At 45.3% G+C, this 27978-nt stretch overlaps 1 protein-coding gene across 1 annotated transcript; it reads left to right on the plus strand.

Annotated features, from left to right (window-relative positions):
• The first annotated feature begins 6284 nt into the window (after positions 1-6284).
• Positions 6285-25096, plus strand: LOC133368031 (Golgi-associated RAB2 interactor protein 6-like). The gene is made up of 6 exons (XM_061592113.1): positions 6285-6437; positions 13419-13618; positions 15679-15943; positions 20466-20712; positions 23134-23256; positions 24981-25096. Exons 1-6 carry the CDS (start codon positions 6285-6287, stop codon positions 25094-25096), a joined length of 1104 nt encoding a protein of 367 aa, XP_061448097.1.
• The last annotated feature ends 2882 nt before the right edge of the window (positions 25097-27978 follow it).

Raw genomic sequence — 27978 nt, forward strand, 5'->3', positions numbered from 1 at the left:
CAAACGGATCTGCTTGAAAGGCATCCTTGGTTACACGAAGGATGGAACTGCACCAGACTGTCTCAGACTGCGGTTTTGGAACACCTCCACTTCTTTTCTGTCAGTCAAAGGCTCCCCTTTCTATCATCCCTACACCCTGTATTTTTATTAGCGGTTTCTTTTCTTTTTTTAGATAACCTTTGGGTATTTGGCATTTTAAATATATGAAAATAAACTAGTATAAGGAACAACATGCAAAATAAAAAATAGCAAAACACAAAGAACAAAAACACCCCCCCCCCAACACCCTTGAAACAAATAAATCCTGAACAGAGGAAATACATATGAAGAAGTTGGTATGTATGACAGAGGTACATTATAAATTATACACTATCTTAATACTGTCTTATTCCCTGGCAAGAGTGACTGCAAAAATATACCTCCAAGAGGGAGGGCGTGATATACATTTAATTAATAAATAAATCACCATCATGGGGTCCATAGGTGAGCAAACGCTGGGGGTGATGAAAGGCCATGATCCGCAGTGTTTACAAAACAAATAAAATCAGGCCAGACAATCCCAGAAGTGTCACATTCCTTTCACCCTTGGTCTACTCTAATTTGGGGGGATTAACTTTTCTAAAAAAGTGATTTGCCACCTATTATGATACCATAGCTCTACATCTAAATTATTAAAGGGAGGGGGTGAGTGGGATTTGCTCCTACATGAACCCCAGGACATTCCATGGGCCACCAACCTTTATTTGATATGCTTCAGAATTTGGACCAATTTAAGACATTGCAATGGATTAATCTGTCTTTTTCACCAGTTGATTATGCTTAAATACATTTGCATGTTGACAAAGCCTTAATATAAGTGCCTTTCTCAGGTAGTGAAGGAAGTGAGCGATAACTCAGACAGCAAACAAAACCTGGCACTTATTATTTTGGGGAGGGAAGCCCATCTGTAAATGTTCCTTTTTTCATTTCCTTTTTCATTTCCTGTTATGCTAACAACACCAGAAGCAGAATAGCCTAAATAAACAAAACATAACACAGGCCTGCCCTTGATTCTCAACCAGATTGATTAAAATTGGCCCTCACCAATATGGATGGAAGATCTGTTATTTTAACAGCTTTGCAACAGGCTCAAATTTAAAAGGTAATTTTTTTTCAGGCATAGAGATGCAATGGTGGAGTGTCACCTGTTGAATTCCTGCCAGTTATATCAAAGACACAGGGTCATTTGGTCCATTAAAAATAAAAGGGCCTCTTTGTAGGATCACATAACGCCCTTCAATATGATTTGTCCATGGCTGAGCTGGAAGTAGTTTCAGAGCAACCCTATTCCCTTTGGGCATCGCAATTTTCAGCCCAGTCACATCTGCTTTTCTCTGTTACACCCATCCCCTCCCCTCAACGGTGCTCATACTTTTCAATTCCAGGTCAATTACACCTCTACCAGAGATGTTTGCCTGCCAATCTCTACCTCCTCTATTTTTCCATCAACATGTTTTGTTCTTCATTAGCGGTTGAGAATGAGACGTGCACCTCGACAAGAAGGAGGGTGTGCAAATGGAGAAAGACATGTTGATGAGAGGGACCTTGGAATAACTTGCATGGCCAGAAAGATGAGTTTTGCTATAGACAGACCCAGCTATAATAGTTTAACCACAGAACCTGACATGACAGACCTCTGCTGTGATTAAGATAGTTAATATTAGAGCTGTGCTGAAAATTTCAGATTTGTTTTTTCAACCATTCATTGGGTGGGTGGGGAGAAATTAAACCAGTGCTGGCGGGTGTCTCCATGTCAGTGGGGCAGTGGAATCCGCTGAAGCACCTTGGGCAGCTTCTTGAAAGTTTGGATTAAGACCTGGAGCGGATTCCACTGCCCCACTGACATGGAGCCTCCCGCCACCACTGAATTAAACCCTTCTGAAGAATGGAGGGAGGGGGATTCTCTGAAATTTTCAGGAGGGGTTTGCTATTTTCTTTACTTAACTTTACAAGGTGGTGAAGGAGCTTCCATTTTTTCCTTGGTTTTTTAACTTTAAAAAATATCAGCGCCAGTCACAGCAGCAAAAACCTCTCTCTGCAGTGTCTGGCTGGCTGCACTTCCAGGAATGCCTTGGGAGTATGTCATATCCTTGGCATTCTGGGAAGTATGGCCAGTAGGAAGGAGTATGAGGCTCTCTCCACAGCTTCCCATTAGCTGCATGTACTGGTGTGAGACCCAGTAAGGCAACCCCCTCCCTCCAAATTGAGAGAAAGTTCTCCTGTCCCATAGGAAGCAGAAGATCAGTCCCCATTTTCATAGGTGGAGTATATTTTTGGGAAACTGGAAAGCGGTGGGGGGGGGATTGAGGCTTAGTCTTAGTTAATCTGCTGTCCATGTGTTGATTCAGAGTGATTAAGTTAGGTGTAGAGAATCTTTGGTCCTCCAGATGTTACTGAACTAAAACTCCCATTATCCCTGGCCATTGGCCATGCTTGTTGGGACTGCAGGGAGCTGTTGTTCAGCAACATCTGGAGGGCCAAAGGTTCCCCACAATCTAGCTTAAGTGGTAATTTTCACTCATTTTGAAATTTGGTTGGTTGGTTGGCCAGTCGCAATGTGAACAGAATACTGAATTTCAGCTTAAGCTACACTTACAGCTTCAGGAATCTGAACACATGTTAAATAGGATTGTTTTACTTATTTGTTACTTAATATTTCTATCTTGTCTTTCTTCTTCCATCATGGCACTCAAGGCTGTGGGATCCCAGGCAGTCTCCCATCAGGCATTTTTAACTTCACCTGGTTTATAGCATCAGGGAACTTTCAGACCATGCCCCGAGACCATTAGCAAAATCTCCCAAGGTGTGTATGTGTATATATGGACATGCAGGGCCTTTTGTTTGTGTGTGACAGAACTCACTGAAATAGAGTACCGGCAGTCTTTTTTTTTCTGCTGCCCATGCCAAGCATTTTGTGCTGGTTGCCACCCATGGTACTTTTATCAAGATACGAGTACTGACACCTCAGCTTTTCCCAAAAAAGCAGGGTGGCCATGTATTACTCAGAGGCCATTTTGGCAGGTGCACAGGTTGGCTCTAGATGCTTCCTGAGACTGAACAGCAAATGGCATCCCCCTCCCCGCCCCCACAAATCACGAAGCATAGTACTCAAGGCTGGCCAAGTCATTTTGGCACCTGAGGCAGAAACACCCTCCTCTCCTTCTCCCCGGAAGCCAAAATACAATAACCATTCAAATAACAAACAGTTTGGGGGAAGGGCTGCAGCTCAGTGGCGGAGCATCTGCTTTGCATGCGGAAGGTCCCAGGTTCAATTCCGCAGCATCTCCAGGTAGGGCTGGAAAAGGCCTCTGTCTGAAATCCTGGAGAGCCTCCACCAAATCAGTGTAGTCAATACAGAGCTAGATGGACCAATGATCCGTTCTGAAGCTGCTTGAGGTGGTGCCCTCACTCTACCTAATGAGAGGTGAGAGAGCTGCACCCACTTCAGTTCCTTTGTCTATCCAAAGATGAAGGAGCTGTACTCTCTTCATTTGCACCCGGTCTTCATAGGAGGCAAGGGATCTGGGAAGATAAGGGGGCTGGACTAGGAAGCTCAGGAAGTTGGGGGCCCAAGGAGGGAAGGGGGAAACCACACTGCAGGGGACAGGATTTCACAGGGGTTTTTTAAAGATGTCCTGCAATTTGGTTGCAGCTTTTCAGCAGCACAGTTTATTTTACCTTTTTCAGTGCTGTTCTTTGTCAGTCATAGGGAATGCCACCACCATGGCTCAGTAGTACAGCACATGTTTTGCAGGAAGAAGGTCCCAGTTCAAACCCTAGCATCTCCAGGTAGGGCTAGAAGAGACCACTGCCTGAGCTTCTGCCAGTGGGTGTAGACAGCATTGACCTAGATGGACCAATGATCTGACTTGGAATAAGGCAGCTTCCTATACAGCTATCCACAATGTGTGGGGAAGGGAATCAGACCAGATCTCGAACCTAGCTGTCCACAGAGTGGAGATTGACCTCCACTCACCCCTTTCTCTTTACCCACCCACCCATTAATGCTTAGGCTAAAAAGGTCATAGAGGCAATGGTGACATCACAGCATTAAACCTCAGCTCAAGGGAGAGGGAGACATAGAGCCACCAGCTGTGGGCAGTAAACACTGAAGACCATACAAGCTACAAAAAGACTGTCAGTGAGTCCTAGACCTACAGATTTGGGGTGGGACTCCAAGAGGGAGGCAAAGGGGAGTGAGTGCACCCAAGGGTACCTCAAATGATGACCTGAGACAGTTCTCTAATAATGTAGACCGTAAAGTCCTATAAATGGTGACTGCTCCCTAGAGACAGATGAATGGCAAGCACTGGGCTTTTGCTCTCAGTTGTAGGAGAAAGAGAGGAATAAACCCTGGGCTCTTGCAACAATCAGTTAACGACATCCCAAGCATAAATCCTCTGTTCTCTGATAGAACACTTGCCTATGCGTGTGCCCAGGAGGATATTAGAGGAACCCACTGCTTGTCAAAGGTTCCTAGGAGCTGGTTCACACACACGTGTGTGTAGACACCACTTGATTGTTCAATACTGTATGAAGCAGAGCTGAAGGTGTGTGAACCAACTCCACTGAAAAGCATTGCATGTGGGAGGGGAGGCAAAAGCATTTGATGGCTCATTCACATCATCACTCGAATGCTGCAGTCAAGGAGTGGTGAACCTGCCTGTGTGAACTATTCATAGAGATGGAAGAATCCCTATCGGTCAGATGACTGAAATACCTAGAGGGAGCTGATGGCAAAGTAGTAGTAGTAGTAGTCATTTATCCTGCTAGGGGCATTGCAAGATCCTTAATTGATTCAAGGCACAGGTGCATGACACAAACTTGCATAAAATTTGTATGCTCTTATTTATATGTATAGATGCAAATTTATGCCAACTTTCAGAAGGAAAGCTGTTCTGTAAGCAAAGTAAACAACAGAAAATGACATTTTTTAAAAAAGGGGGGAGAACGACAGAGATCCAGAGCCTGCTGCAAAAGACCTAACAATGCCCATTTATCCTGCCTTTCTTCCCAAAAGCTCAAAGCAGCGTTCTTTATTTTAGCCTATTTTATGAAGGAGAAACTTAGTCAGGGAAAGAATGATGGGTTAGCTATGAGATTCAATTTACACATTACTCAGAATGTGATGGCAGAATGCTGAGCGACATCGGTTCAGCCTACAGGTAGGGGACAGCTCCCCTTGGTCATACTCCCCCATTATTAGGTTTATTAAATTTGTATATCGCTTCCCCCTAAAAAGTCCCAAAGCAATTTTTAAGCAAGTAAAAAAATAAAATAAAAAAGGTTTAACAATATAATATAATATCACAGGTGTTTCCTAAATGCAGAAAATAAAAATCATTTTTGCCAGGCACCAGAATGATGACAAGGTTGGCCTCAGGTGGGTCTCCCCGTGGAGAGCATTCTATAAACGGGGAGCTACTACAGCTGAGTCTTCAACCATATGTACTTAGCATTTGTAGAGTGCTGTTCATAGCTCTTCACATGAATCATCTCGTTGTAATCTTTACAACATCCCTGCGAGGTAAGGAATTAGTATCATTCTTCCATATCGCAGATGAAGGGACTGAGAAAGAGGGAGAGGGGTTTGCCTAAGGCAACCTGGAGAGCTCATGGAAGATTTGAATGGGGAAATTCGTGTTTTGTAGCTCAGTCTCTTCGCCATTGCACTATGCCTGCACTTACTGACTGCAGAGCATTTTTCGCATGATGGTTCATACAAAACACCTCCCCTGCAGTCTGTAGTGGTACATTCCTGAAACCTTCCACCTCATTTTGGGTAATCTGAAGATGGGCTCTCTGGCAGAGATGGAACTATTTATCAGTTACAACTAGCAGAACGTGTCCAGTGTTGTTCAGAAATTCTAAGAAACAAAAAAAAAATCAGTGCACTTTTGAAATCAGTGGCTAAAAGCTTCAGTCTGCCATCTTGATTCAAAATGGCATCAAACTGTATACAATTCCAAATAGACATGCTTCCCCCATCTTATCCTCACAACAACCATGTTAGGTAGGTTAGGATGAGTGACGGGCCCAAGGTGACCCAGTAAGCTTAATGGCTGAGTGGGGATTTGAACCCTGGTCTTCTACATCCTAGTCCAGCACTCTAAGTGCTATATCACACTGGCTCACAGCTGTCTTATCCTTTAATAATTGAACCACGTAGCATCTCGAACTCCCAGAGGTCCTTTCTCCCTGTTTCTTCTCTAACTGCGCATTATGTTGGTTTAGGATGAGGGAAGATGTTGAGATCCCGGCTGCCCAATGTCTCAGCAGGAGGCGACTATGGCAAAGGACTTTTCAACAGGGAGATGGGACCCTTGCAGAGCCAGCTCCATCAGGGAGAATATGCCTTACTGAAGCTCGCCCCCATGTTGGAAAGTGACTTTGTGCAGGTAACTTGCAGCAGCACTGAATATTCATTCTGGCTGCCAAACAGCTTCGGTTCCTGTTGTCACCCTTCCCCAATGGCACCTCTCTCTAGAAAGCAGGCAGAGAGAAGAAATGGCCAGGGATGGCCCTACCAGGGCTCAAGATTAGGCTGAGCGAGGCGGCTAACTCAGCGCAAGAATGCTGGGGGGCAAGCAACAGCAGAGAGGCACTGAAGGACTGAGGCGCGGGTGTCACTCATGCAGCCTGCCCAGAACCTCCTAAGCTAGCCTGCTTCCTTCAGATGTAGTGAAAGATGCTGTCCTGTCACCAGTGCAACTGAAGTGCAAGTCAACCGATAGCCTGGTTGCTTATGTATACCAGAAGGGTGTGGGCACCATTTTGTCCTTTAGCCAAGCCCTGGAAATGGCATATTTGCTATGGAGATGATCCATTTGAGGTTGCAGAGAGAGAGAGAGAGAGAGAGAGAGAGCGCAGACGGTCCCAGGTTCAGTCACCAACATCTCCAGGTGTGGCTGGGAGAGACCCCAGTCTGCAGTTCTGAAGAGCTTTTGCCAGTCATTACAGATGATACTGAGCTAGATGAACCTGCGGTCTGATGCAGTATAAGAGCTTCCTATAGTCCTAATGAAAAATTCTAGGTCTCAAGGGGCTGTGCGAAATGGAAGCTGCTTATCAGCCCTTTATCATTTACAGCAATCCCCGTAGCAAATGTTACCAGCCCTTCCTTGTCCCTTAGGCTGCACCAGCAAAAAAAAAAAAAAAGATAAACAAATATCTAAGTCAGCTGTTGAGTTTTTGGCACTGGCTTGACTTGAAGAAATTAGCAAGTGAAGATTTTTAGGGCATGGAGATAATAAGCACGATCAGCTGCTGAGGTCTGTAGAACAAGCAGCTACTAAAAGCATAGCTGTAGAGAAAACTGGCAATCCTAACAATAAAAGTGACTGACAGAGAATGTTTAAGGGCGGATTACATGAAACTGAGGGTCACTCATTAAGTTTCTTGTGTTTTTTCTAGGGGACGGTTGTCTTGGTTTTAAGTGCAAAACAGAGTTTGGGGCAGGGGATTGGATCAGGAGACCACACTGGGAAGATGTATAACTGTTTTCCTGATTTAAATTTCCCTCTAAAGTTACTATTTGCCCCATGGGGGACAATATACTGGCATCATATAGGTGATGTGTTTCTCCTGTTCTGATATCCCACTGCCCTTTTAATGACTTGTTTGAACTAAAAAAATTGTAGGAGATTTTATCACAATTCTCTCCAAGTCTCGTCCAGTTTGGTCCTAGATTTCAGGGTTAGCATTAATTTGCAAGAGGTAAGAAAACAACACTGGAACTGCTAGGCTTGACTGACCTAGCCCAGCATTCTGTTTCCAATGGTGGTCAACCAGAGGTCTCTGGGAAGCTCATGAACTAGGAATAGAGATAGCAAAAAGAAAAAAGGGGAAAAAAGAGAATTTAAAATAATTCATTGCTTTTCCTTTTGGTTTATTATGATCCAGCAGAAAACATATTGCCAGCCACCATTAAAGAACAATGTAGCATCTCTCACACCCCAAACAATGTACATTTTCATTTATGTCAGCCTGTGCATACTCCTCTTTCAGCATTGTTGACCTACAATGTAAATATGGTTGCCAGCTCTTAAGTTGCAAGTTATGGATACGCCAAACATTCACCACATCAGTGGGACAAGACAAGTAGGAACGTCAAAATTGTGAAATCTGAATCACAGAATAACCACAGGTAGCTATTATTCCAGGTGCCCAAATGATCCTAATATTTGAGGGACAGTTCCCATTTTATGACACCTGTCATAGGTAAACTAGTGTCCCTGTTTTGTTCCTCTCTTTGCTTTTTGCTATTCCTGAATAGCTAGCTTCCAGAACATAGGTTCTCAGATTGTGGTCCATGGACCACCAGTGGTCCGCAGGCTTCTCAGGTGACACATAGCATGTCCATATTAAATACATATTGATTTTTAATTGTATTGTATTACTTCCTTTACTTCTTCAATTGTACTTTATTGTATTACAATTTGAATTCTATGGAATGCAAACTGCAATACAATAAAATGCAACACAAGAAATCAAAGAACCAGTAAAAAAGAAAATTAAAACTCATATAGCACCTGGCAGAGTGTATTACAATTGCTACGGCAGGCAGGACAATCATTAAGCAGTCAACCAAGAGTCCAAGACCCGTGAGTGCTCCTCAGGTAAAAAGGGGGGGAACCACTGCTCTAGAATACAGGTGGAGAACCCACACAACGCATGGTGGCTGGTGTCGATTGGGACTGAAAGGGTGGAAGGCAGGAAGACCAAGAGAAGGTGGAGCCCGAGCCAACTAATTCTGTTTCTCTCCCCATCCTCCTCCAAAGGGCAACACTGAGCCTAAGAAGGAGGCAGCTGATAGGCAGTGCTTGTAAACAGGAAGGCAGCCAGGTGGGGGCTGTTCCCCATTTGCCCAAATGGACCAGCCTCCTCTGCCCACAGCCTGTGGTGTTCATGTGGTCCTTACCCTCTGTCTGTGCAGCCCCTGGAGCTGGAAACATCCCTGTTGAGCTCCACTGCTAGGGTGTGGAGGGTGGCACGTGTGAGGGTGAGAAAGGAGAGTGAGAGAGAGTGGATGATGAATAAATAGAAGGGGAAGGGAAGGGGAAGGGAAGAGGGAACATTTCCCCACCCACTTTTGGTTTTGGCCCTGCCCACCCCAACAGTGCATAGCCCTCAACTGCATTCCCTGAGGAAATGTGCCCTTGATCCAAAAAAGTTGCCTGCCCCTGTTCTAGAACTTACCGTGCACTCCAGTGCACTTTCATGTGAAGGCACAAGCATGAATACCAAGGCAGCATTTAACACAGCACAGTCTAGCACTTCACACTTTGCACTCGATGAGATTCATTCTGAACTATGACTCAAAAAATGATGAGATTTGTTTTGAACAATTAAATATGACTATGTATTATATACATCAATTATGTGTTTTTCCTTAGTACAACATCTTTGTGCTTTTAAAATTAAACGGTATGATATGACTAGATCCAGGCTATGACTAAATTGATTCTTCCTTGATAGAAAATGCCACTACTTGCCCCCTATGCACCTCACAACTGCCTGTCAAAATGCTGAATGAGTTTGACTTGAAATTTATTCAGTAATGAACATGACCAGATCCACTGGGGGATTAAACGTTTCATTAAACATTCTTACTTTTTTTTAAAAAAGGGAAACAGTTATTATTAGTTTACTAACGTGCCCTACTTCAGAAGCTAATGCAGAATCGGCTGTTGTAGAGTTACTGAATCTAGCCTGCAAAAAACAGCCTCCACTAGCGCATAGTGGGGGATGGTGGCAACAGCTCAGCAACCCTCTAGGTGGGAGGATGGCAGCTGCAAGTATGGATGGGTGAGAAATTTGATTGAATTCACATTTAAAGCCAAATTGATCAATTTTTCACTTTCCAAAACAATGAGAATCAAACCACAGCCATTCTTTGAAATACGCACATCCAAATTCTGCAGTGCAATTCACCAACCAACCAATATTTACAAAAATGCATATATTATGGGGAAATGTGCATAAAAATGAATATATTAGTGAAAATAACATAGAAGAATGCATTATGAGAAATTGCTTGCAAAAATGTTGCTCAAACCTGCATACCAAAATGTATTTATTAGGAGAATGTTGTACTGTACTAAAATACGGAAGAATGTTCATGAGGGTTTTTAAATTTTTTTTAATGGATTGCCTTCAAGTCGATTTTGACTTATGGCGACCCTATGAATAGAGTTTTCATGGTAAGCAGTATTCAGAGGGAGTTTACCATTGACTCCCTCTGAGGCTGAGAGGCAGTGACGGGCCCAAGGTCACCCAGTGAGCTTCATGGCTATGTGAGGATTCGAACCCTGATCTCCCAGGTAGTAGTCTAACACTCTAACCACTATGCCACACTGGCTCTCGAAAAGAATCACAAATTGCTGCAGAAATGTGGAGAACTGAATTTAAGAATGGAAAAATGAGAAAATGGGCAGATCCTTCCCTTCCCAGCTGCAAGTAAACACAAAGGAAGCTGCCTTATACCAAGTCAGGCCATTGGTCCATGTAGCTCAGAATTATTTACACTAACTGCAGCAGTTCTCCGGGGTTTCAGGGAAAGAGTCTTTCCCAGCCCTGCTTGGAAATGCCAAGGATTGACCTTGGGACCTTCTGCGTGCAAAACAAGTGTGGTGCCACTGAGTGACAGCCATTTCCCAAATGTGCCCCTGTCTTCATTTGTGAAATGTAGGGTGGTACGGTATTCACAGCATCTAAATGATTTTCATTATTAATACAGAGATGGAAAACAATTTAACTGATGGTCATTATAGGGCCCTATTATCCTACGCAGCAATTTCAGATTCAGAGTGAACGCTTGACAAGCAAAACAAGAATAATAAGCATAATCTTTCTGCAGAACAGCTTAGATTTCCTGGATCTTGTTGAAAGCATACCAGCTAATGCTTGTTGCTACCTTCAGAAGCTGCCCTTCCCTCAAACACATTTAACGCGGAAGGCAGGCGTCGTTGAAATTTGTTCAGAATCATCTTGTGGAAAGACAGCTTCCAAATTATGGCCAGTCCACATGTTGATGAACAGGTGGTAACTCTAGTTAAAAATATGCATGTGAGAAGCCCAAATAGGGTGAGAAAAGTTGCCTCTTTGGAGAACCAGAGTGAGGAACCTGAGACTCTCCTTCCTGAGGCAAGCTGAGACAGCTGTCTCCCGTGGCAAATGTGAAGATGTGGTGCATCAGCAACCCACCCATTTGCCTTGTTGTCTGCCTGGCTTTATTGCCACCTCCACCGGCCACAAAGCTTGTTGCCTCCTCTCCCCCTCCCCTTCTAAGAAGTACCAAGGGGGTCCTTCCTCAGAGTGAGGCCTTCTGGGTGAGGTGTGCAAGAAGAGGGAAAGAAGCATAGAATCAAACAAAGAGGAGAGCAGGCTCTGGTGATAACTAATGTAAGGCTTTTTTATTTTATTTTTGCTCTATGCATTTTGGAGTATGATCCTCCTTCCTCAGGAGCTTGAAACACTGACAAGTTCTTGACAACCAGAAACACCCTGCCTGCACCGCTGCACAGTTCGCCAGATTAGGTAGAAATTCTCTTTAAATTTAGAAAAAGCTAGTGCTACTACTGCTTAAGGCAGCCGCAAAACAAAAGTATGTGGGGGGAGAGAGGAGGAGGGGCAGCAGTGCTGGGGAAAGGAAGAGGGGTGGGGGCAGGGTGTGCAACTCAGGGGGCAGCGGCAACTCAGGCACCACAATCTCTTGCGCTGGCCCTCCCTCCAGATATTGTTGGACTACAACTCTCATAATCTCTGACCATTGGCCATGCTGGCTGGGGCTAATGGGAGATGTAGTCCAACAACAACTGGAGGGCAACAGGGTCTCCATCCCTGTGTTAAGAGGTTTGCTGCCTTGATGCCGATGAATGGGTCTGCCCCCATGGTGTTGCCTAGGGTAGAGACACGCTTACTGTTGTACCGGTTCCAGTGTGTCTCCACCTGTCCTTTCTGCAAATGCGGGCACATGACGCTAGTCAAACGCCACCCCTTTTTACTGTAAAACTTGGTCAGATCAGCTTAAGTGTTTGTTTTTAATTCAGCTTCAGGCAGATTTTGCAACTGATTGGTAGATCAACCAGATTGTCTTCCAGGGGTGGCCAATGGAAACGCTTTGCTGCAGGGCAGGTAGATAGTGATTGGCCCAATACTTTGCTGTGGGCGGTCCTGAAAGGTCTGAAGTCAGCAGTGGGGAAGTGAGATGTGTTCAGCAGAGGGCAGAGTCGCTTCAAAAGCAGCCAGAATGGCTGTAAACACACTAGTTGCCAGAGCAAAGTGTTTCCATTACCAACATCTGGTGGGGGAACTGGTTGATCTGCCAGTCAGTTGTGAAATCTCTTTGAAGGTGAATTTTTTAAAAATACACTCAAGCTGTTCCCACTAGATTTTATAGTAAAAAGGGGCAGGGTTTGACTAGTGTCGTGTGCCCTTGTTTTCAGAAGAGAGAGGTGGAGACGCACTGGAACTGGCAGAACAGTTAGTGTGTTTCTACCCTTAGTCTAGAACCTGTTGAGCAATCAGTGGCTTAGTGGTTCTTAATTACTATACATCTGTTCCCAGGCTTGCAGTGTCACTGTCTGTCATCAAACAGTGGGAGGATCAGAAAAAACAATTTGTTTCATAGAGATAGAAAAAGTATAGGGTAAGTGTGGTGTAGTGGTTAAGGTGTTGGACTACGACCTGGGAGACCAGGGTTCGAATCCCCACATAGCCATGAAGCTCACTGGGTGACCTTGGGCCAGTCACTGCCTCTCAGTCTCATGAAAACCCTATTCATAGGGTCGCCATAAGTCGGAATCGACTTGAAGGCAGTACATTTACATTTAATTCATCCCCAGTATTAAATTGTAATTTTTCATCGGTTAGCCAAAATTTCTCAAACTGTGGCCTGGGGACTACTAGTGGGCCTCAGCCCATGTTCAGGAGGGTCTCCGTGCTGTAGCCCACTCCCTGGTCATGCAGTAACCGTTAGGTTAGATAGATGCTAGTAGCAGCATCTCCAAAAATGATACTTACTAATATGGAATAGAGCGGGAAAGGGTAAGAAACAGACATTGCATGGGAGGAAGAAGTGAATGTAAAAGGCACAGAGAGAAGGGATGAGAAGGACTGGCCGTTTGGGAGGGTGAATACAGGGTAAAAGAAGAAGGGGAGTACACCAACTAGAGAGCCAAAGGTTCCCCTTTCCTGGTCTTATGTATCACCTCTCTTTAGAAAGTCATGTGTATGGCTTCATGCGCTTCAAAATGCGGTAAGCCATCCATGCTACGTTTGGGGAGAGGTCCCCCTGGTCATTCTGCTGAGTGGGACCCTGGTTGTCTGCTCCAAAGTCCTGTCCTGATGGCTCCACTGCCCTTTTCTGTTCTCTACAGATTAGCAAGCGAGAAGAGGTGATTGATGTACACAACCAAGTCCAGACCGTGACTGTTGGAGTTGCTTGCACATCCCCCAACCTGCTGGTCCCCAACGTGTTGCTTCTGGCTCGCCCCATCTTCCCCCCTGAAGAGGCTGCTCCAAAGTTTAAATCCTTGTTCCACCAGTCTTCCTCAATGTTGAGATTTGAACTCACCAGGTAGGTCTGGCCCTCATCTCCATAATGGAGCCCACAATGCTGCAATGCTTTTCCAGGCTTCCTGAGGTAAGGCAGACCACCATGGTAATAGATGAAGATGCTGCACCTTGAACAAACGGAACTCAATAAGCAAAATGTTCATGACATCTCTAAGCTACAAAAAGATTCATTTCTGCCCGTGATGAAGCAGTTGTTGCTGAACTGAAGGCTCTGTCAATTTTTTTTAAAAAAAATAGCAATCCCACAATAGTGGTGTGAGTTTGGGGTGTGAGTTAAACAGGATTGGATTAATAAGGTCAACATGATGGCAAATGTAATTTATAGTCAATGGCAAAATTGCCAGGTGCATCTTTTTGTTAGGGAAACTGGTCCAGGAAGGCTAGGAGATAGTTGGAGAAGACGGCTCATTCTTATTGCTCTCCCTCCAGCCAAAGGGACAGGGCAAGCTAGGTGTAAGTGGAAAACAAGATACACCTTTTGGGATATAGACTAACGTTTTTGAATAAGATGGGAGGGGAGAGAGAGAGGACTGAGCTGCAAACTCTGGAAGCCCTTTGGGGTGCTCTCTGGAGATCTGGAATGGAGAACAGATTTGACTATGTGTTCCTCCTCCACTTAGAACATAAGAACATAAGAACATAAGAAGAGCCTGCTGGATCAGGCCAGTGGCCCATCTAGTCCAGCATCCTGTTCTCACAGTGGCCAACCAGGTGCCTGGGGGAAGCCCGCAAGCAGGGGTTCTTGGTGAAGGTGGAGGGTCTGCCCCCTCCCCTTCTGATGATGTTACCTCTGGTATTGGAGAAAGAGGGGGGTGAACGTCATGCCCATCGGGCGGGCTTTTCTCTGGCTGTTGAGGGAGTTGAAGCCCTCCTCCTTCTTAAGAACATAAGAACATAAGAAGAGCCTGCTGGATCAGGCCAGTGGCCCATCTAGTCCAGCATCCTGTTCTCACAGTGGCCAACCAGGTGCCTGGGGGAAGCCCGCAAGCAGGACCCGAGTGCAAGAACACTCTCCCCTCCTGAGGCTTCCGGCAACTGGTTTTCAGAAGCATGCTGACTCTGACTAGGGTGGCACAGCACAGCCATCACGGCTAGTAGCCATTGATAGCCCTGTCCTCCATGAATTTGTCTAATCTTCTTTTAAAGCCGTCCAAGCTGGTGGCCATTACTGCATCTTGTGGGAGCAAATTCCATAGTTTAACTATGCGCTGAGTAAAGAAGTACTTCCTTTTGTCTGTCCTGAATCTTCCAACATTCAGCTTCTTTGAATGTCCACGAGTTCTAGTATTATGAGAGAGGGAGAAAAACTTTTCTCTATCCACTTTCTCAATGCCATGCATAATTTTATACACTTCTATCATGTCTCCTCTGACCCGCCTTTTCTCTAAACTAAAAAGCCCCAAATGCTGCAACCTTTCCTCGTAAGGGAGTCACTCCATCCCCTTGATCATTCTGGTTGCCCTCTTCTGAACCTTTTCCAACTCTAGAATATCCTTTTTGAGATGAGGCGACCAGAACTGTACACAGTATTCCAAATGCAGCCGCACCATAGATTTATACAACGGCATTATGATATCGGCTGTTTTATTTTCAATACCTTTCCTAATTATCCCTAGCATGGAATTTGCCTTTTTCACAGCTGCCGCACACTGGGTCAACATTTTCATCGTTCTGTCCACTACAACCCCGAGGTCTCTCTCCTGGTCGGTCACCGCCAGTTCAGACCCCATGAGCGTATATGTGAAATTAAGATTTTTTGCTCCAATATGCATAATTTTACACTTGTTTACACTTACTATGCCTGCAAAGTTCATCAAATTCTGTCAAAAAGGGGGGAAAGGCTACCGCTATTTCTTAATTTTCTTCACTAATAGTGAACTGGGAGGTATGAAGCTTTGCTTTTTCCAAATCAAGATTTGCCTTTAGACCTGGAAACTGAACCTCTGAAGCAGTTTGGATCAAATTGGATTGTTTTCTGAAGTGCAGAATCGGGGTCCAAACCCAATCACTTATCTAAGTCTTACTCTCCATGCATCTACCTTTCCCCTCCCCACCCCACAGGCTTCTCCCTCTGAGTTTTGTCAAGATCTCGCTCCACAACCCAGAGAAGAAGCAGCTGCGATTCAAGCTGGCGAGCGGCCGTACCTTCTACTTGCAGCTTTGCCCCCAGCCTGGCACGAAAGAGGACGTCTTCAAACTGTGGGTCAAGGTGGTCAACATGCTGCGGCCACCCTCAGACCAAAGATCCAAACTGCACAGCAATGCCAAAGACCCTGGGGTGTGTGGGGAGGCCCCACCCCAGAGGGCATCACCCCAGAGGCCACAGGTGTGCTCCCCTCTTGTTGCTGTTTTTATAGTATCATAAGTATACATGGCACTTTACAGGGCACATAGACTGGTTCCTGCCCCAAGGAACCTACAGTCTCCATGTTGACAGAAGAAGGGGGCAAAGATGGAGGCAAGATCAAGAGGGGAAGAATACACTCAAATGCAGTTACACATATTTAGCCCCCGCTGATGGCAAATTTTGCTGTGTGGGGTGGACAATCTAAATGGCACCCGCTTTTATTTTTTGCTCATTGGCACAAGACAAGATTCTTACCTAAACCCCAGTGTGGTAAACGGGAACTGTGGGGGAAAAAAAACAGGTTTGCCTCATAGGTCAAATCTGTTTGTCTCTCCCACTCTGCTGTTAATGACACCCAAAACATCTGCCTTTCACGGCAGAACTACCTCTCAGAGGGACCATGGAATGGAGCGGACCCTTTTCCCACCCAGGTATGAGAAGGATGCTTAGGTTGCCTGGAAGGGCAGCACTGTCTCTTTAGACAGATAGATGCTCAGCCCTGGAGAGGCCCACTTTCAATACTGGGACTAAGGGTAGAAACGCACTCACTGTTCTGCAGGTTCTTGTGCGTCTCCATTTCTCTCTTCTGAAAATGGAGGCACACGATGATAGTCAAACCCTGCCCCCTTTTTACTCTAAAACCTGGTGGTATCAGCTCAAATGCGTTTTTTAAAAAAATTCAGCTACAAAGAGATTTCACAACTGATCAGCAGATCAACCCGTTCCCCCTCCAGGTGTGGCTAATGGAAATGCTTTGACCTGGCAACTAGTGTGTTTATAGCCTAAATCTTGCAGCACAAGTAGTACAAGAGGGCCCCTGATCATGAGCTGAGCACCATTCCTCTGGCATAAAGTAACTGCAAGGACATCTCTCATGCCTCTGAAGTTAGAGACCAGAGCAGGCAGGGCAAAGAATACAACTTCAAAAAGATGCCAGTGCCCTATTCACTTTTTTTTTTTTTAGAAACTGGGCCCTGCCAAAAGGGGATGGACCAAATGGAGTAGAGAAAGCAGACTGTATAGGAAGCGGTGGCTCCTGGGTTTCCTATGGCAGCCAACCTTTTAGAGCTGTTGTTGGAATTGCAGAGATAATAGGTGCTTTGGCATGGCAGTTAATTGTGGAGGACACAGTGGTGCTCACATGTGGCAGTTTTTCTCTGCATCCATACAAAACTGTTGTCATCCTCAAAATGCCAACCTGTACATATTGTCAGGGAAAATCCGGTAAGTAAAATAACTTCTTAGAGCCAGTGTGGCATAGTGGTTAAGGTGTTGGACTACGACCTGGGAGACCAGGGTTCAAATCCCCACATAGCCATGAAACTCACTGGGTGACTTTGGGCCAGTCACTGCCTCTCAGCCTCATGAAAACCCTATTCATAGGGTCGCCATAAGTCAGAATCGACTTGAAGGCAGTACATACATACATTAAAATAACCTCTTAAGACATCTGCAATTACTGCTGGTGCGCTGGAAGCTCGTTAGTGCATCCCTCCCCACCCCTGTGGGTGATCTGTTACATGGTTGGTCATGTTACGACACCTGAGCTTGAGAACCTGAGTGTGTGAGCCTGCCACCCACGTGTCCCATGAAACACACCTACTTGAGAGGGATAAAATAAGCACTTTGCCCTGAAATATGGTGCATGTATAACCAAAGAAATGCAGGTCCAAACCAGACTAAAACATACCTTTCTTTTATTGAGAGAAAAGAGAAGAATAGCATTACAAAATTACTGGGTGCGTGGCAACATTAATCATTAATATCCTAACCCATTCATGACTTTAAACTAGAGAGCTCAAAGGACCCTATTACTATAAGGAGTGACAGGTAGGAGAGATTACCTATCCTAGGCCCAGAAGTGGGCAGTGGAATACAGCTGAAGTGAGGTGAAGGAGTTCTGGCCCAAGAGCAGAAAGGAATCTGTTTGCCTCAAGGCTTGAACCGAGACACAGACTCCCTGCCTGTTCTGTCCGTGCAGTCAAGTGTTGAGTTCTTCAAGAGCGTAGTTACACGTGTTGGAGCTCAGATCGCCATTTCCCCCCTTTGGATCTCAAGACACTTTTTATCTTCCAACTCCCCAGAAAAAGGCAGGGTCTGGGTATGAGGTGATTTCATGCGCATGTGTGTGCGCGTGCAAGTTTCTTGCTGATCCTGAGAAACTCAGGCTACTTTCTAATGCTTTCTTTCAACAATGGGATAGTTCTGCTGGGCTTGAGGGAAGCCTACCAAGGAAGAAGGCAACATTTATTTCACTTTCTCTTGGTTATTTTTGTTGCTCACGGGATGGCATTGCTGTCCTCTACAGAGTACCTCAGGAACACATAACGAGTCATACAACAGGGGGTGTGGGGTGGGAATTATAGTCCAGAATGCTGCAGGGCCTTACACCTCCTTGATTCCACTTGGACCAAAATGGGGTTAGCCAAGCACTCATCATAACAGTAGTGACATTTCATTGGGTGGTCTCTATTGCCACACCCCTAATTCCGTGTGCTCCTTGCATGAGCAGATTTGCACAAGGCCTGAAATAATACAAATAAATGTCTGTGTGGGGGTGCTTAATGCTCTGAGTAGGGGTAGGGTATGCATGCGCCAGTCCTTCTGTAAATGAAGATAATTCCTCTCTCCCAGCCTTCCCCAACTGATATTCAGCTTCAGCATAGAACATACCGGATCTGACCACGTTGCTAAAAGCAGGGAGGGCAGTCACATCAATCCTGAGCCTCTTCTCACTATTCCTCCCCCCCGAAACCTCTCCAAAAGTCTCCTGCAGCAGGTGGAAACCCTGCTGCACAGGAGTGTCAGAAAGGTTTGGGAGTAGGGATGGAGGAGGAGGCAAGTGGAACACAGAAAGCTGCCTTATGCTGAGTCAGGCCACTGGTCCATATCGCTCAGTATTGTCTACTCTGATTGGCAGCAGCTCTCCAGGATTTCAGACAGGGGTCTCTCTCAGCCCTACCTGGGGATGCCTGGGACTTTTTGCATGATAAGCAGATGCTCTGCTACTGAGCTACAGCCCATCCCATGTCTCCTTCCATACAGCAGGAAGCCCCCTTGTCACTTCTTACAGTTTTCCCCCCACCAAACCTCTCCAGTGCTGCAGGAGACTTTTTGAGAGGTTTCAAAGAATCGTAAGAAAGGCTCAGGAATGATTCAATCCCTCCCCCACCCCTTAGCAACAGGATTGGGTCCTTGGATGTGTTAAGATGAAGTTGGATGTCAATTGGAAAAGGCTGGGAGAGGGGAATGTTCTTAATTTACAGAAAGCTTAGCACATGTGAGTGTGCACACACACCCCACCTCTCACTCAGAGCGCATTAAGCAGCCCCAGCGTGGTTTCATTGTTACAAACTTGCACTATTAAATCAGAATAGTAAAAAAAATTAACAAGCAAGCTGCCACTTAATTCTGTCAACTGTCTGTGGGAGGAGTGATTGAGGGGAGGGACAAAAAACAACCACCACACCTGGGATATTTTTTGTCAAGCTCCACCCACTGGCATGGATGGCAAGCAGCAGAACAGCAATGACTATGGTGACTGAAAAGATAGAAGCCTGTGGACCCTCCTGTGCCAATTGCACACACAGAACAATTGGATCTGAACCATCCATCTGCAAGATAATGCTCCTTTCCGGACTCAGCCAGTGTGGTGTAGTGGTTGGAGTACTGAAGACCACGGTTCAAATCCTCATTCAGTCATGAAGCTCAATGGGTGACCTTGGGCCAGTCACCCTCATCATCTCTCAGCCTAACCTACTTCACACAGTCGTCGTGATGATAAAGCGAGGAGGGGGAAGAAGCATGTACGCCACCTTTGAGCTCCTTGGAGGAAAGGGGGGAGGGGAACATATTGTGGTATGCCACCCCAATCTCTGAGCGGTGAGAGATTTCCAGGGCTCCCTGTGCTTGCCCAGGGTTTGGTTTCCTTGGAAAGAAGGTCAGCGGAGTCTATGGTGTCTTTATGAAATATGATTTATTTATTTACACACATTCCAACCTGAGCTTAGGATGGAGGGATTCAAGGCATCAGCAATCCAATAGATCTTGCACTTTTCCTTACAGGAGACACCCTAGAGTCATGCTGCAGAGAGCCAGTCTCTCTGCCTGCCTCCAGTCCCCAGTCTTTCTTCCCACTCAACTCCAAACTCAAGCCTCCCTTTGGCCTCAGGAAGGGGGGGGGCTCTCCTGAGGAGTTTCAATAACAATAGGATCTCCTTGACTCATTCACCAGTTAATGGGCACTTGATAGGCCTATAAACTTACCTGGCCACTCTATTAGACTAACAAAGGGATATCTGGCCAGCAGAGCAGATTTCTCACTGCCAGGTGCAGGGTTCCAAATCAGAGGCTGAAGGGGACTCATAGAAATCATCTATCTCAACCCCAAACCCATAGCAATACAATAAATAAGTAGCTAAAGTGAAAAGCATTATGTGAATGATGCACAACTCAGAATTATTTCTTTGTGCTGACCATCCTGTTTATCTGTCTGCCTCAGAGCCCGTCATCCTTAAACCTAGAAGAAAGAGTGAGCATCCGCAGCATCTACTCGCCCTCTGAAGTGCCCAGCCCTGCACAAGAAGAGTCCAGGAGCACGCGCAGCCTGGCCTTGTCGATGGGGAGCCAGCCTAGCTTCCGAGGCCCCAGCTGCTCTCCTGTTGAAAGTGAAGGAAGGACATCTGGATCTGAGGGGATGGGGTTAGTGGAGCCTTTGGAGAGGCCTCCCAGCCGCAGGAGTCGGGGCAGTGAGACAGAGAGAGCTGACAGCAGCCCTGCTACGAGAAGGTACCAGATGATGGGTTTGATTTTATTCTGGGATGTGTGTATGTTAATAGAGCTGGAATTCACATTTCAGGCCTCCAGCCCAAACTCACCAAAGAACAAAACGCACACAGCCTTGGCAAAAAAAGTAAATAAAAGGTTAGAGAGGGGGCAACTACCAAGAAGCAGTGTGGTATAATGGTTAGAGCACCAGACTAGGGCTGAGCGAGACATTTCAGATCTCCTCTCAGCCTTGAACCTCATTGAGTGCCTGTGGGACAGGCACCATCTCTTCCTGTAAGCAGGCTCAAAGAGTTGTTGCAAGATATCAGAAAAAAATGGGGAGAGTACAGAAGGGGCAAAGTATATTGTGGGTGGGGATGGACATGTGACAAGTGATTGTCATTCAAACTGCTAGCGGGAGGGAAGGGGCAGCTGTTTGTCGGGGGTGTGTATTGTCTATACACCTCTTTGCCCCTCCCTCTGGTGCCACCTACGTCTGAGGATGAAATGCCTTGGGAAGAAATCCAGGTCCACTGCCTGGAGCTCCAGGGAGGAATAAATGCAGTGCCTAAGTTCTAAAACAGCTCTTTAGAGAGGTCTTTCTCTGAGAAGTCTTTCAAGTACAGACAGTGTGTGGAACATTCTCCGGGTATGGTGAAACAGTGCTTGGAAACAAGTTGCACAAACAGTCCAAAGCAGCACCAAGTTCAATAATTCAATGCTGTTGTTGGGCTTTAATTCCCATCAGCCCCATGCAGCATAGCCAATGGTCAGGGATGGTGGGCACTGTAGTCCACAGGTTCACCATCCCTGCTGGAAACAACTCAGTTTCTCATGGATGACATTCCTTCCTGATCGAAAGCTCTTTAGCCACCCTAAGTATATTTTTTTAGGATCCCCCCCTCTTTTGTGATTCTGGTTGTTTTTGTTTTTAACACTGGATTTTAAGGTTGTTGTAACCCGCCCTGGGACCTCTGGATGAAGGGCAAGCAATAAATGCTAATGCTAATAATAATAAGATTTTGAGCATTTTCATAGCTTGCTTGCTTCAGGCTGTGATGTTGTGAAGCTGTGGTGCGTGCTTCAATTAAGACAACGCAAATGCAACACTCAACTTGGCCAGAACGGTCTCATTTGCACTACATATGTCTCTTCCATATTAACAATGATAAAACCTCTCCCCAGAAATGGTGCAAGAGGCTCCAGGGTGATTTTAAGCCACATGTATGAAAGCACTCTTAGAGCATAAAGATCTCTTTTAGGGACTGTCCATAAAGCAAACACACACACACCTTTTTTGGTTAAAAATGAGGTGCCAGTACTCATATCTTGATCAAAGTACTGTGGATGACAGCACAAAATGGCTGCAATGGGCAGCAGAGAAAGAGGAATCAGTACCCTGTAGCACTGATGAATGCATTCACAAAAAAACCAGATATATCACATTCTATACCATCCCTATCATCACCACTCCTCCACCTTGTTGCTTTGTTATTCTAGTAGTGATCTTCCCTCCACCTCCCCACTGTGGGTCACACATCATGATATCCCAGCACACATTTTTCATGCTTGTAACATACAACTTCTAACATTTAAGGAGCCAGTGTGGCATAGTGGTTAAGGTGTTGGACTACGACCTGGGAGACCAGGGTTCAAATCCCCACACAGCCATGAAGCTCATTGGGTGATCTTGGGCCAGTCACTGCCTCTCAGCCTCAGAGGAAGGCAATGGTAACCCCCCTCTGAATACCACTTACCATGAAAACCCTATTCATAGGGTCAACATAAGTCAGAATCGACTTCAAGGTGGTACATTTCATTTCCATTATAACTGACAAACATATGAGAAATGAAAATGAGTAATTAGAAACATTTTGAAGACTTTCTGAAACTTCTCCTTGGGAAACATATCTATCTTAGGAAGCATGTCTTTTTATTATTTTAATCAACTGGTAAAAAGCCATTATTAATAATAATAATTTCTTATATCTTGCGCCCTTCCTCATACAGAGCCCAGAGTACAGCTAACAACATCTAAAATACATCCAGAACACAATTAAAACCATCAAGTATTAAATTTGGCTAATAGCATTAGAGCACTGCAATCTGGAAACCAGATTTAAGATTTTGTTTGCTTGTTTTGTGGTCCTGAATAGCTGGGTTTTAACCATCCCAAATTCGAGCATTTCAAATGCTGAAACTGAATTTCAGACTTATGTGAATTTTGGACGTACATAAGTTTTAATTCCAGTATGCTGGTTGTGACCAGCAGTGGCCAGCCAGGGGATTAATGTACAAAAAATCCCCAAGGGTGGGTTACATGTCCTCGAAGGCAAATATGTCTGCATCCTAAAGCAAATTTTGCAAGGTAACTGAATTCACCCAGGACTGCAGCGCTTGAGGAATTTCCCATGGTGGCAGTAGGGAATTACGTGGTATGACTGGATTAAGTAGTCTGATGGCCTGTTCTCATTTCAGGAAAACCAGTAAGAGCAGAAGTAGCAGAAGGAAGTCTCCCCGGAGAAGTAAGAGACCTGAAATGCCTACTGAGGGCCAAAAAAGATGCTCTGCCCTTTGGTGGCTTATCAGTCAGCTCCCTACTCCAGCTGATAATCAGCACCAGCCCTGCCTAGTTCCTGCCTGGACCATTCACCTTAGGGTGGCACTTAATGTATTGCCAAAAGAGAGGAGATGCATCAACCCCCCACCCACCAAAAAAAATCACAAAATAGGACAGAGATTTGTAAAACATTTGCATTTGCTAATTTGTATGCAAAGATGCAAATTTAGAAATAATTACTGTTGTTAAAATAGAAATACATCTCATCGTAGTGGGGAAGACTGGGACCAGGGGCCTTGCTTGGTTTGTTGTTCAGGCCTTGATTGTTGGGGCTTCAAGGTCCCTGTAGATCTGCCTTCTTAGGGTTCTTTAAACCAGACGTGGCCTGCAGAGCCCTTCAAATAGAGGACTGTGCACTATGCTGTAGGCCACCCTAATTCACCTCCCCACAATGGAGGCTGACCCATTAGGGTGAATGCTCAGTCTGCCCTTAGCCAGATCCCACCAGCCTGCCTTCCTGTTTACAACAAGTCCAGGGGGTGCCACTGCCTGTCAGCTTCCTTCTTCTTAGTGTCAGTGTTGCCTTTGTAGAACTCAGCAGGGAAGAGGATGGGGGCAAGGCTAGAATGAGTTGGCTCTGCCTGCCATTGGCTCTGGCTCTATCCACTGTTGGCCTCCTGCCTTCCGCTCTACCAGTCCCAATGGACACCAACCACCATTGCCTCCACAATACAATCACACCCAAAACAGACTTCCAGAAGGCCATTTCCACTCAACAAATGTCCCCAGAAGAGGCCATCCTTCTCCTTAATTCAGCACTTCACACATTCTTCATCTTTCCTTTGGTCTTTCTAGGGGCTTGAACTTCACAGCTCAGAACGCAGAATCTAAGTTTTCATTGCCATCTACATGGCAATATAGTAAAAAGCGGAGAGAGCCTTGGGTCATCTGCAGATGCCTTGCCCCACCTCCACCTCCAGGATTTTCTGGTCAAAAAAGGCATGGCTCTCAGGAATGCCTCCGCTCCAGCACATCTCATTTTAAATATGAAGCAGTCATCCATCCTCACCTCCAGTTAATGAGGAGATAATCTTAGGCACACTTACCTAGAAGCAAGCCCTACTGAAATTAAGGAGACTTAGGTCTGAGTAGGCATGCAGAGGATTGCACTGTGATTTCCCATATCACTCATGTAGCTCATTCTCCCTGAAATATCTCCATTCACTTTTTATCTTCCCCCACAAAGAAGCATCCATCCATCCATCCATCCATCCATCCATCCATCCATCCATCCATCCATCCATCCATGTCAAGAATTCTGGTAGTGCTAACAGAGGGCTATGGTGGCCCCCCATCAGCCCCACCCAGCATGGTCAGGAATGATGGGAGCTGGAGTCCAACAATACTGGGAGAGCTACAGGTTCCCCAACCCTAGATTAGGCATACCTTGCCCCTCCACTCCATCACAGAACTACAGTTCCCAGAGTTTTCTAAGAGGAAGAAATTGCTATTAATCTGGTTTAAGTTTGCAGGGCCCTCTTTATTTGTACTCTGTCTCTCTCTCTCCTCAGGCTCCTATCCCTCCCTCTTTCCATCTTCCTCCCTTCCTTGTTTGCCTACATGCCGTCCCATAAGCAAACCCCTGGTCCAGGGAGTACAAGTCCATTTTCTCGTCCTGTCTCTCTGCAGGTTCAAGCCGGAAGCCCAGCAAGATTGTTGCCCTCATCAGATCCTGCTCCTGGGGAAGCCGGAGGAGGAGCAAGAGCCGAGATGCCAAGTCCCGGGGCAAAGGAAAGAAACGCTGAGTGGAGGGAAAGGGGAACCCAAAGTGCTGGAGCCTCTTTGCCACCTCACAATAATAAAGAGAGTGGTTATACAAAACAGTAACCAAAAATCTGCAAAGAACTGTGCATAAAGGTGGGACATGTGAAGCAGGGCCAAAGGTCAAGATTAAGGGGCATCACTAGTTCAGGGATCAAAAGGGCTGGCCCATCTTTTGTCCCACTACCCCCCCCCCCCGCAATTGCCTTGGATTGGCCGTAGGGGTGCAAATCCAAGTTCTAAGAACTGTACTGCTCTGGCGTTCTGGTATTGGGAACTGGTACTGGTACTCTTCTTAGTACTGGGGACTTTCTATTTTCCCCCTGATCAAAAAGCTCAGGGAGATCTTCAGATGAAAAATGAAATCGAGGAAGCTAGGCAATGTCGTAGCAATGGGTGACTTCAACTACCCTGACATAGACTGGCTACATATGCGCTCCAGTCATGACAAAGAGGTAGAATTTCTAAATACCTCTAAATGACTGTCCCCTTGAACAGCTGATCATGGAACCAACCAGAAGGGCAGTGACCCTGGACTTAATCTTAAGTGGTGTCTGGTGCGAGATATAAGAGTTTTTGAACCTGTTGGGAGCAGTGACCATACTGCTATTAAATTTAACATACATGCAAAAGGCCAACTCCCAAGAAAATATAACACAGACACTTTTGACTTCAAGAGAGGACAGTTCCCCAAAGGGAGGGGATTGGTAAAAAGAAAGTTGAAAGGCAAAATCAAGAGGGTCAAAATCACTTCAAAATGCTTGGGAGTTGTTTAAAAACACAATAATAGAAGCTCAACTGCAGTGTACAGTGCAGATCAGGAAAGGTATCACCAGAGTCAAGAGGATACCGGCATGGTTAATGAGCAGAGTCAAAGAAGCTATTAGAGGCAAGAAGGCTTCCTTCAAAAAATGGAAGTCTTGTCCGAATGAGAATAAAAAGGAACACAAATTCCAGCAAAAGAAATGCAAGATGACAATAAGGGACGCCAAAAAGTATTTCAGGAGCACATCTCTAAAAACATAAAAACCAACAACAAAAACAATCTTTAAATACATTCAAAGCAGGAGACTGTCCAGGGAGGCAGCTGAACCCTTGGATGACAAGGGAGTCAAAGGTGTGCTAAAGCAGGATAAAGAGACTGCAGAGAAGGTAAATTAATTCTTTACATCTGTCTTCATAGTGGAAGATGTAGGCAGATCCTTGAACCTGAACTAACTTTTGCAGAAAGGGAGTGTAAAGAACTGAGGCAAATAGTGGTGACAAGACATGAAGTTCTAGGCTTAATAGACAAAACAAAAATTGCCAGGTCCGGATGGCATCCACCCCAGAGTTCTCAAAGAACTCAAATGTGAAATGGTTACTCTTCTAACAATATGTTAAGTTGTCCCTCAGATCCACCTCCATACCCGAGGACTGGAAACTGGCCAATATAACACCAATCTTTAAAAAGGGATCCATTGGGGACCCTGGAAATTACAAGACGGTTAGCTTAACATCTGTCCTCAGAAAACAGATTATATTATTGGCCCTGCTGGAGCCAAACCAGCATGACTTCTGCAAGGGTAAGTCCTGTCTCACTAAGCTAATGGAATTCTTTGAGAGTATCAACAATTATATTGATAGAGGTGATCCAGTGGACATAGCATACTTGGGACTTTTAAAAAGCTTTCGACAAGTTACCTCGCCAAATACTCCTGAGTAAGTTTAGCAGTCATGGAATAAGAGGAGAGGCCCTCTTGTGGATCAAGAACTGGCTAGGAAACGGAAAGCAGAGAGTAAGAATAAATGGACAGTTCTCCCAATGGAGAGCTGTAGAAAGTGGAGTTTCCCAAGGATCAGTATTGGGACCTGTGCTTTTTAACTTGTTCATAAATGATCTAGAGATAAGGGTGAGCAGTGAGGTGGCCAAGTTTGTTGATGATACTACATTGTTCAAGGTTGTTAAAACAAAAAGGGATTGTGAAGAGCTCCAAAAGGACCTCTGCAGACTGAGTGAATGGATTGTAAAATGGCAAATGCACGTCAATGGAAACAAGTGTAAAGAGACATTCAAGAGGCAGCTGGACAGCCATCTGTCGGGAATGCTTCGATATAGATTCCTGCATTGAGCAGGGGGTTGGACATGATGGCCTTGTAGGCCCCTTCCAACTCTGCTATTCTATGATTCTATGCATATTGGAGCAAAAAATCTTAATTTCAGAAATGCGCTCATGGGGGTCTAAACTGGCGGTGAATGACCAGGAACAAGACCTTGGAGTTGCAATGGATAGCTTGATGAAGATATCGACCTAGTGTGCGGTGGCTGTGAAAAAGGCAAATTCCATGCTAGGGATCATTCGGAAAGGTATTGAAAATAAAATTGCCGACATCATGATGCTTATACAAATCTATGGTGCGGCTGCATTTGGAATACTGCGTACAGTTCTGGGCACCTCACTTCAAAAAGGATATTGTACAGCTGAAAAAGGATAAGAAAAGGGCAACCAAAATGATCAAGGGGATGGAGCAACTTCCCTATGAGGAAAGGTTGCAGCATTTCGGGCTTTATAGTGTGGAGAAAAGGCAAGTTAGAAGTAACATGACAGAGTGTATACAATAAGGAATGGCATGGAGAAAGTGGATAGAGATACATTTTTCTCGCTCTCTCATAACTCAGGGACATCCAATAAAGCTAAATCTTGGAAAAATCAGGACAAACAAAAGAAAGTACTTCTTCACACAGTGCATAGTTAAACTATGGAACTCGCTCCCACAATAGGCTGTGACGGCCACCAACTTGGATGGCTTTACAAGAGGATTACACAAATTTATGGAGGACAGGGCTATCAATGGCTACTAGCCATGATGGCCGTGCTCTGCCACC

Source organism: Rhineura floridana, chromosome 11, assembly GCF_030035675.1.
Source record: "Rhineura floridana isolate rRhiFlo1 chromosome 11, rRhiFlo1.hap2, whole genome shotgun sequence".
In the NCBI taxonomy this organism is placed as follows: Eukaryota; Metazoa; Chordata; class Lepidosauria; order Squamata; family Rhineuridae; genus Rhineura; species Rhineura floridana.

Excerpts from the sequence above, each read along its gene's own strand:
- LOC133368031 (XM_061592113.1), top strand. The coding sequence starts at position 6,285 with ATGTTGAGATCCCGGCTGCCCAATGTCTCAGCAGGAGGCGACTATGGC. Across the intron at positions 15,944-20,465 it reads CATCACCCCAGAGGCCACAG|AGCCCGTCATCCTTAAACCT; the intron begins GTGTGCTCCCCT and ends TGTCTGCCTCAG. Across the intron at positions 23,257-24,980 it reads AAGGAAGTCTCCCCGGAGAA|GTTCAAGCCGGAAGCCCAGC; the intron begins GTAAGAGACCTG and ends GTCTCTCTGCAG.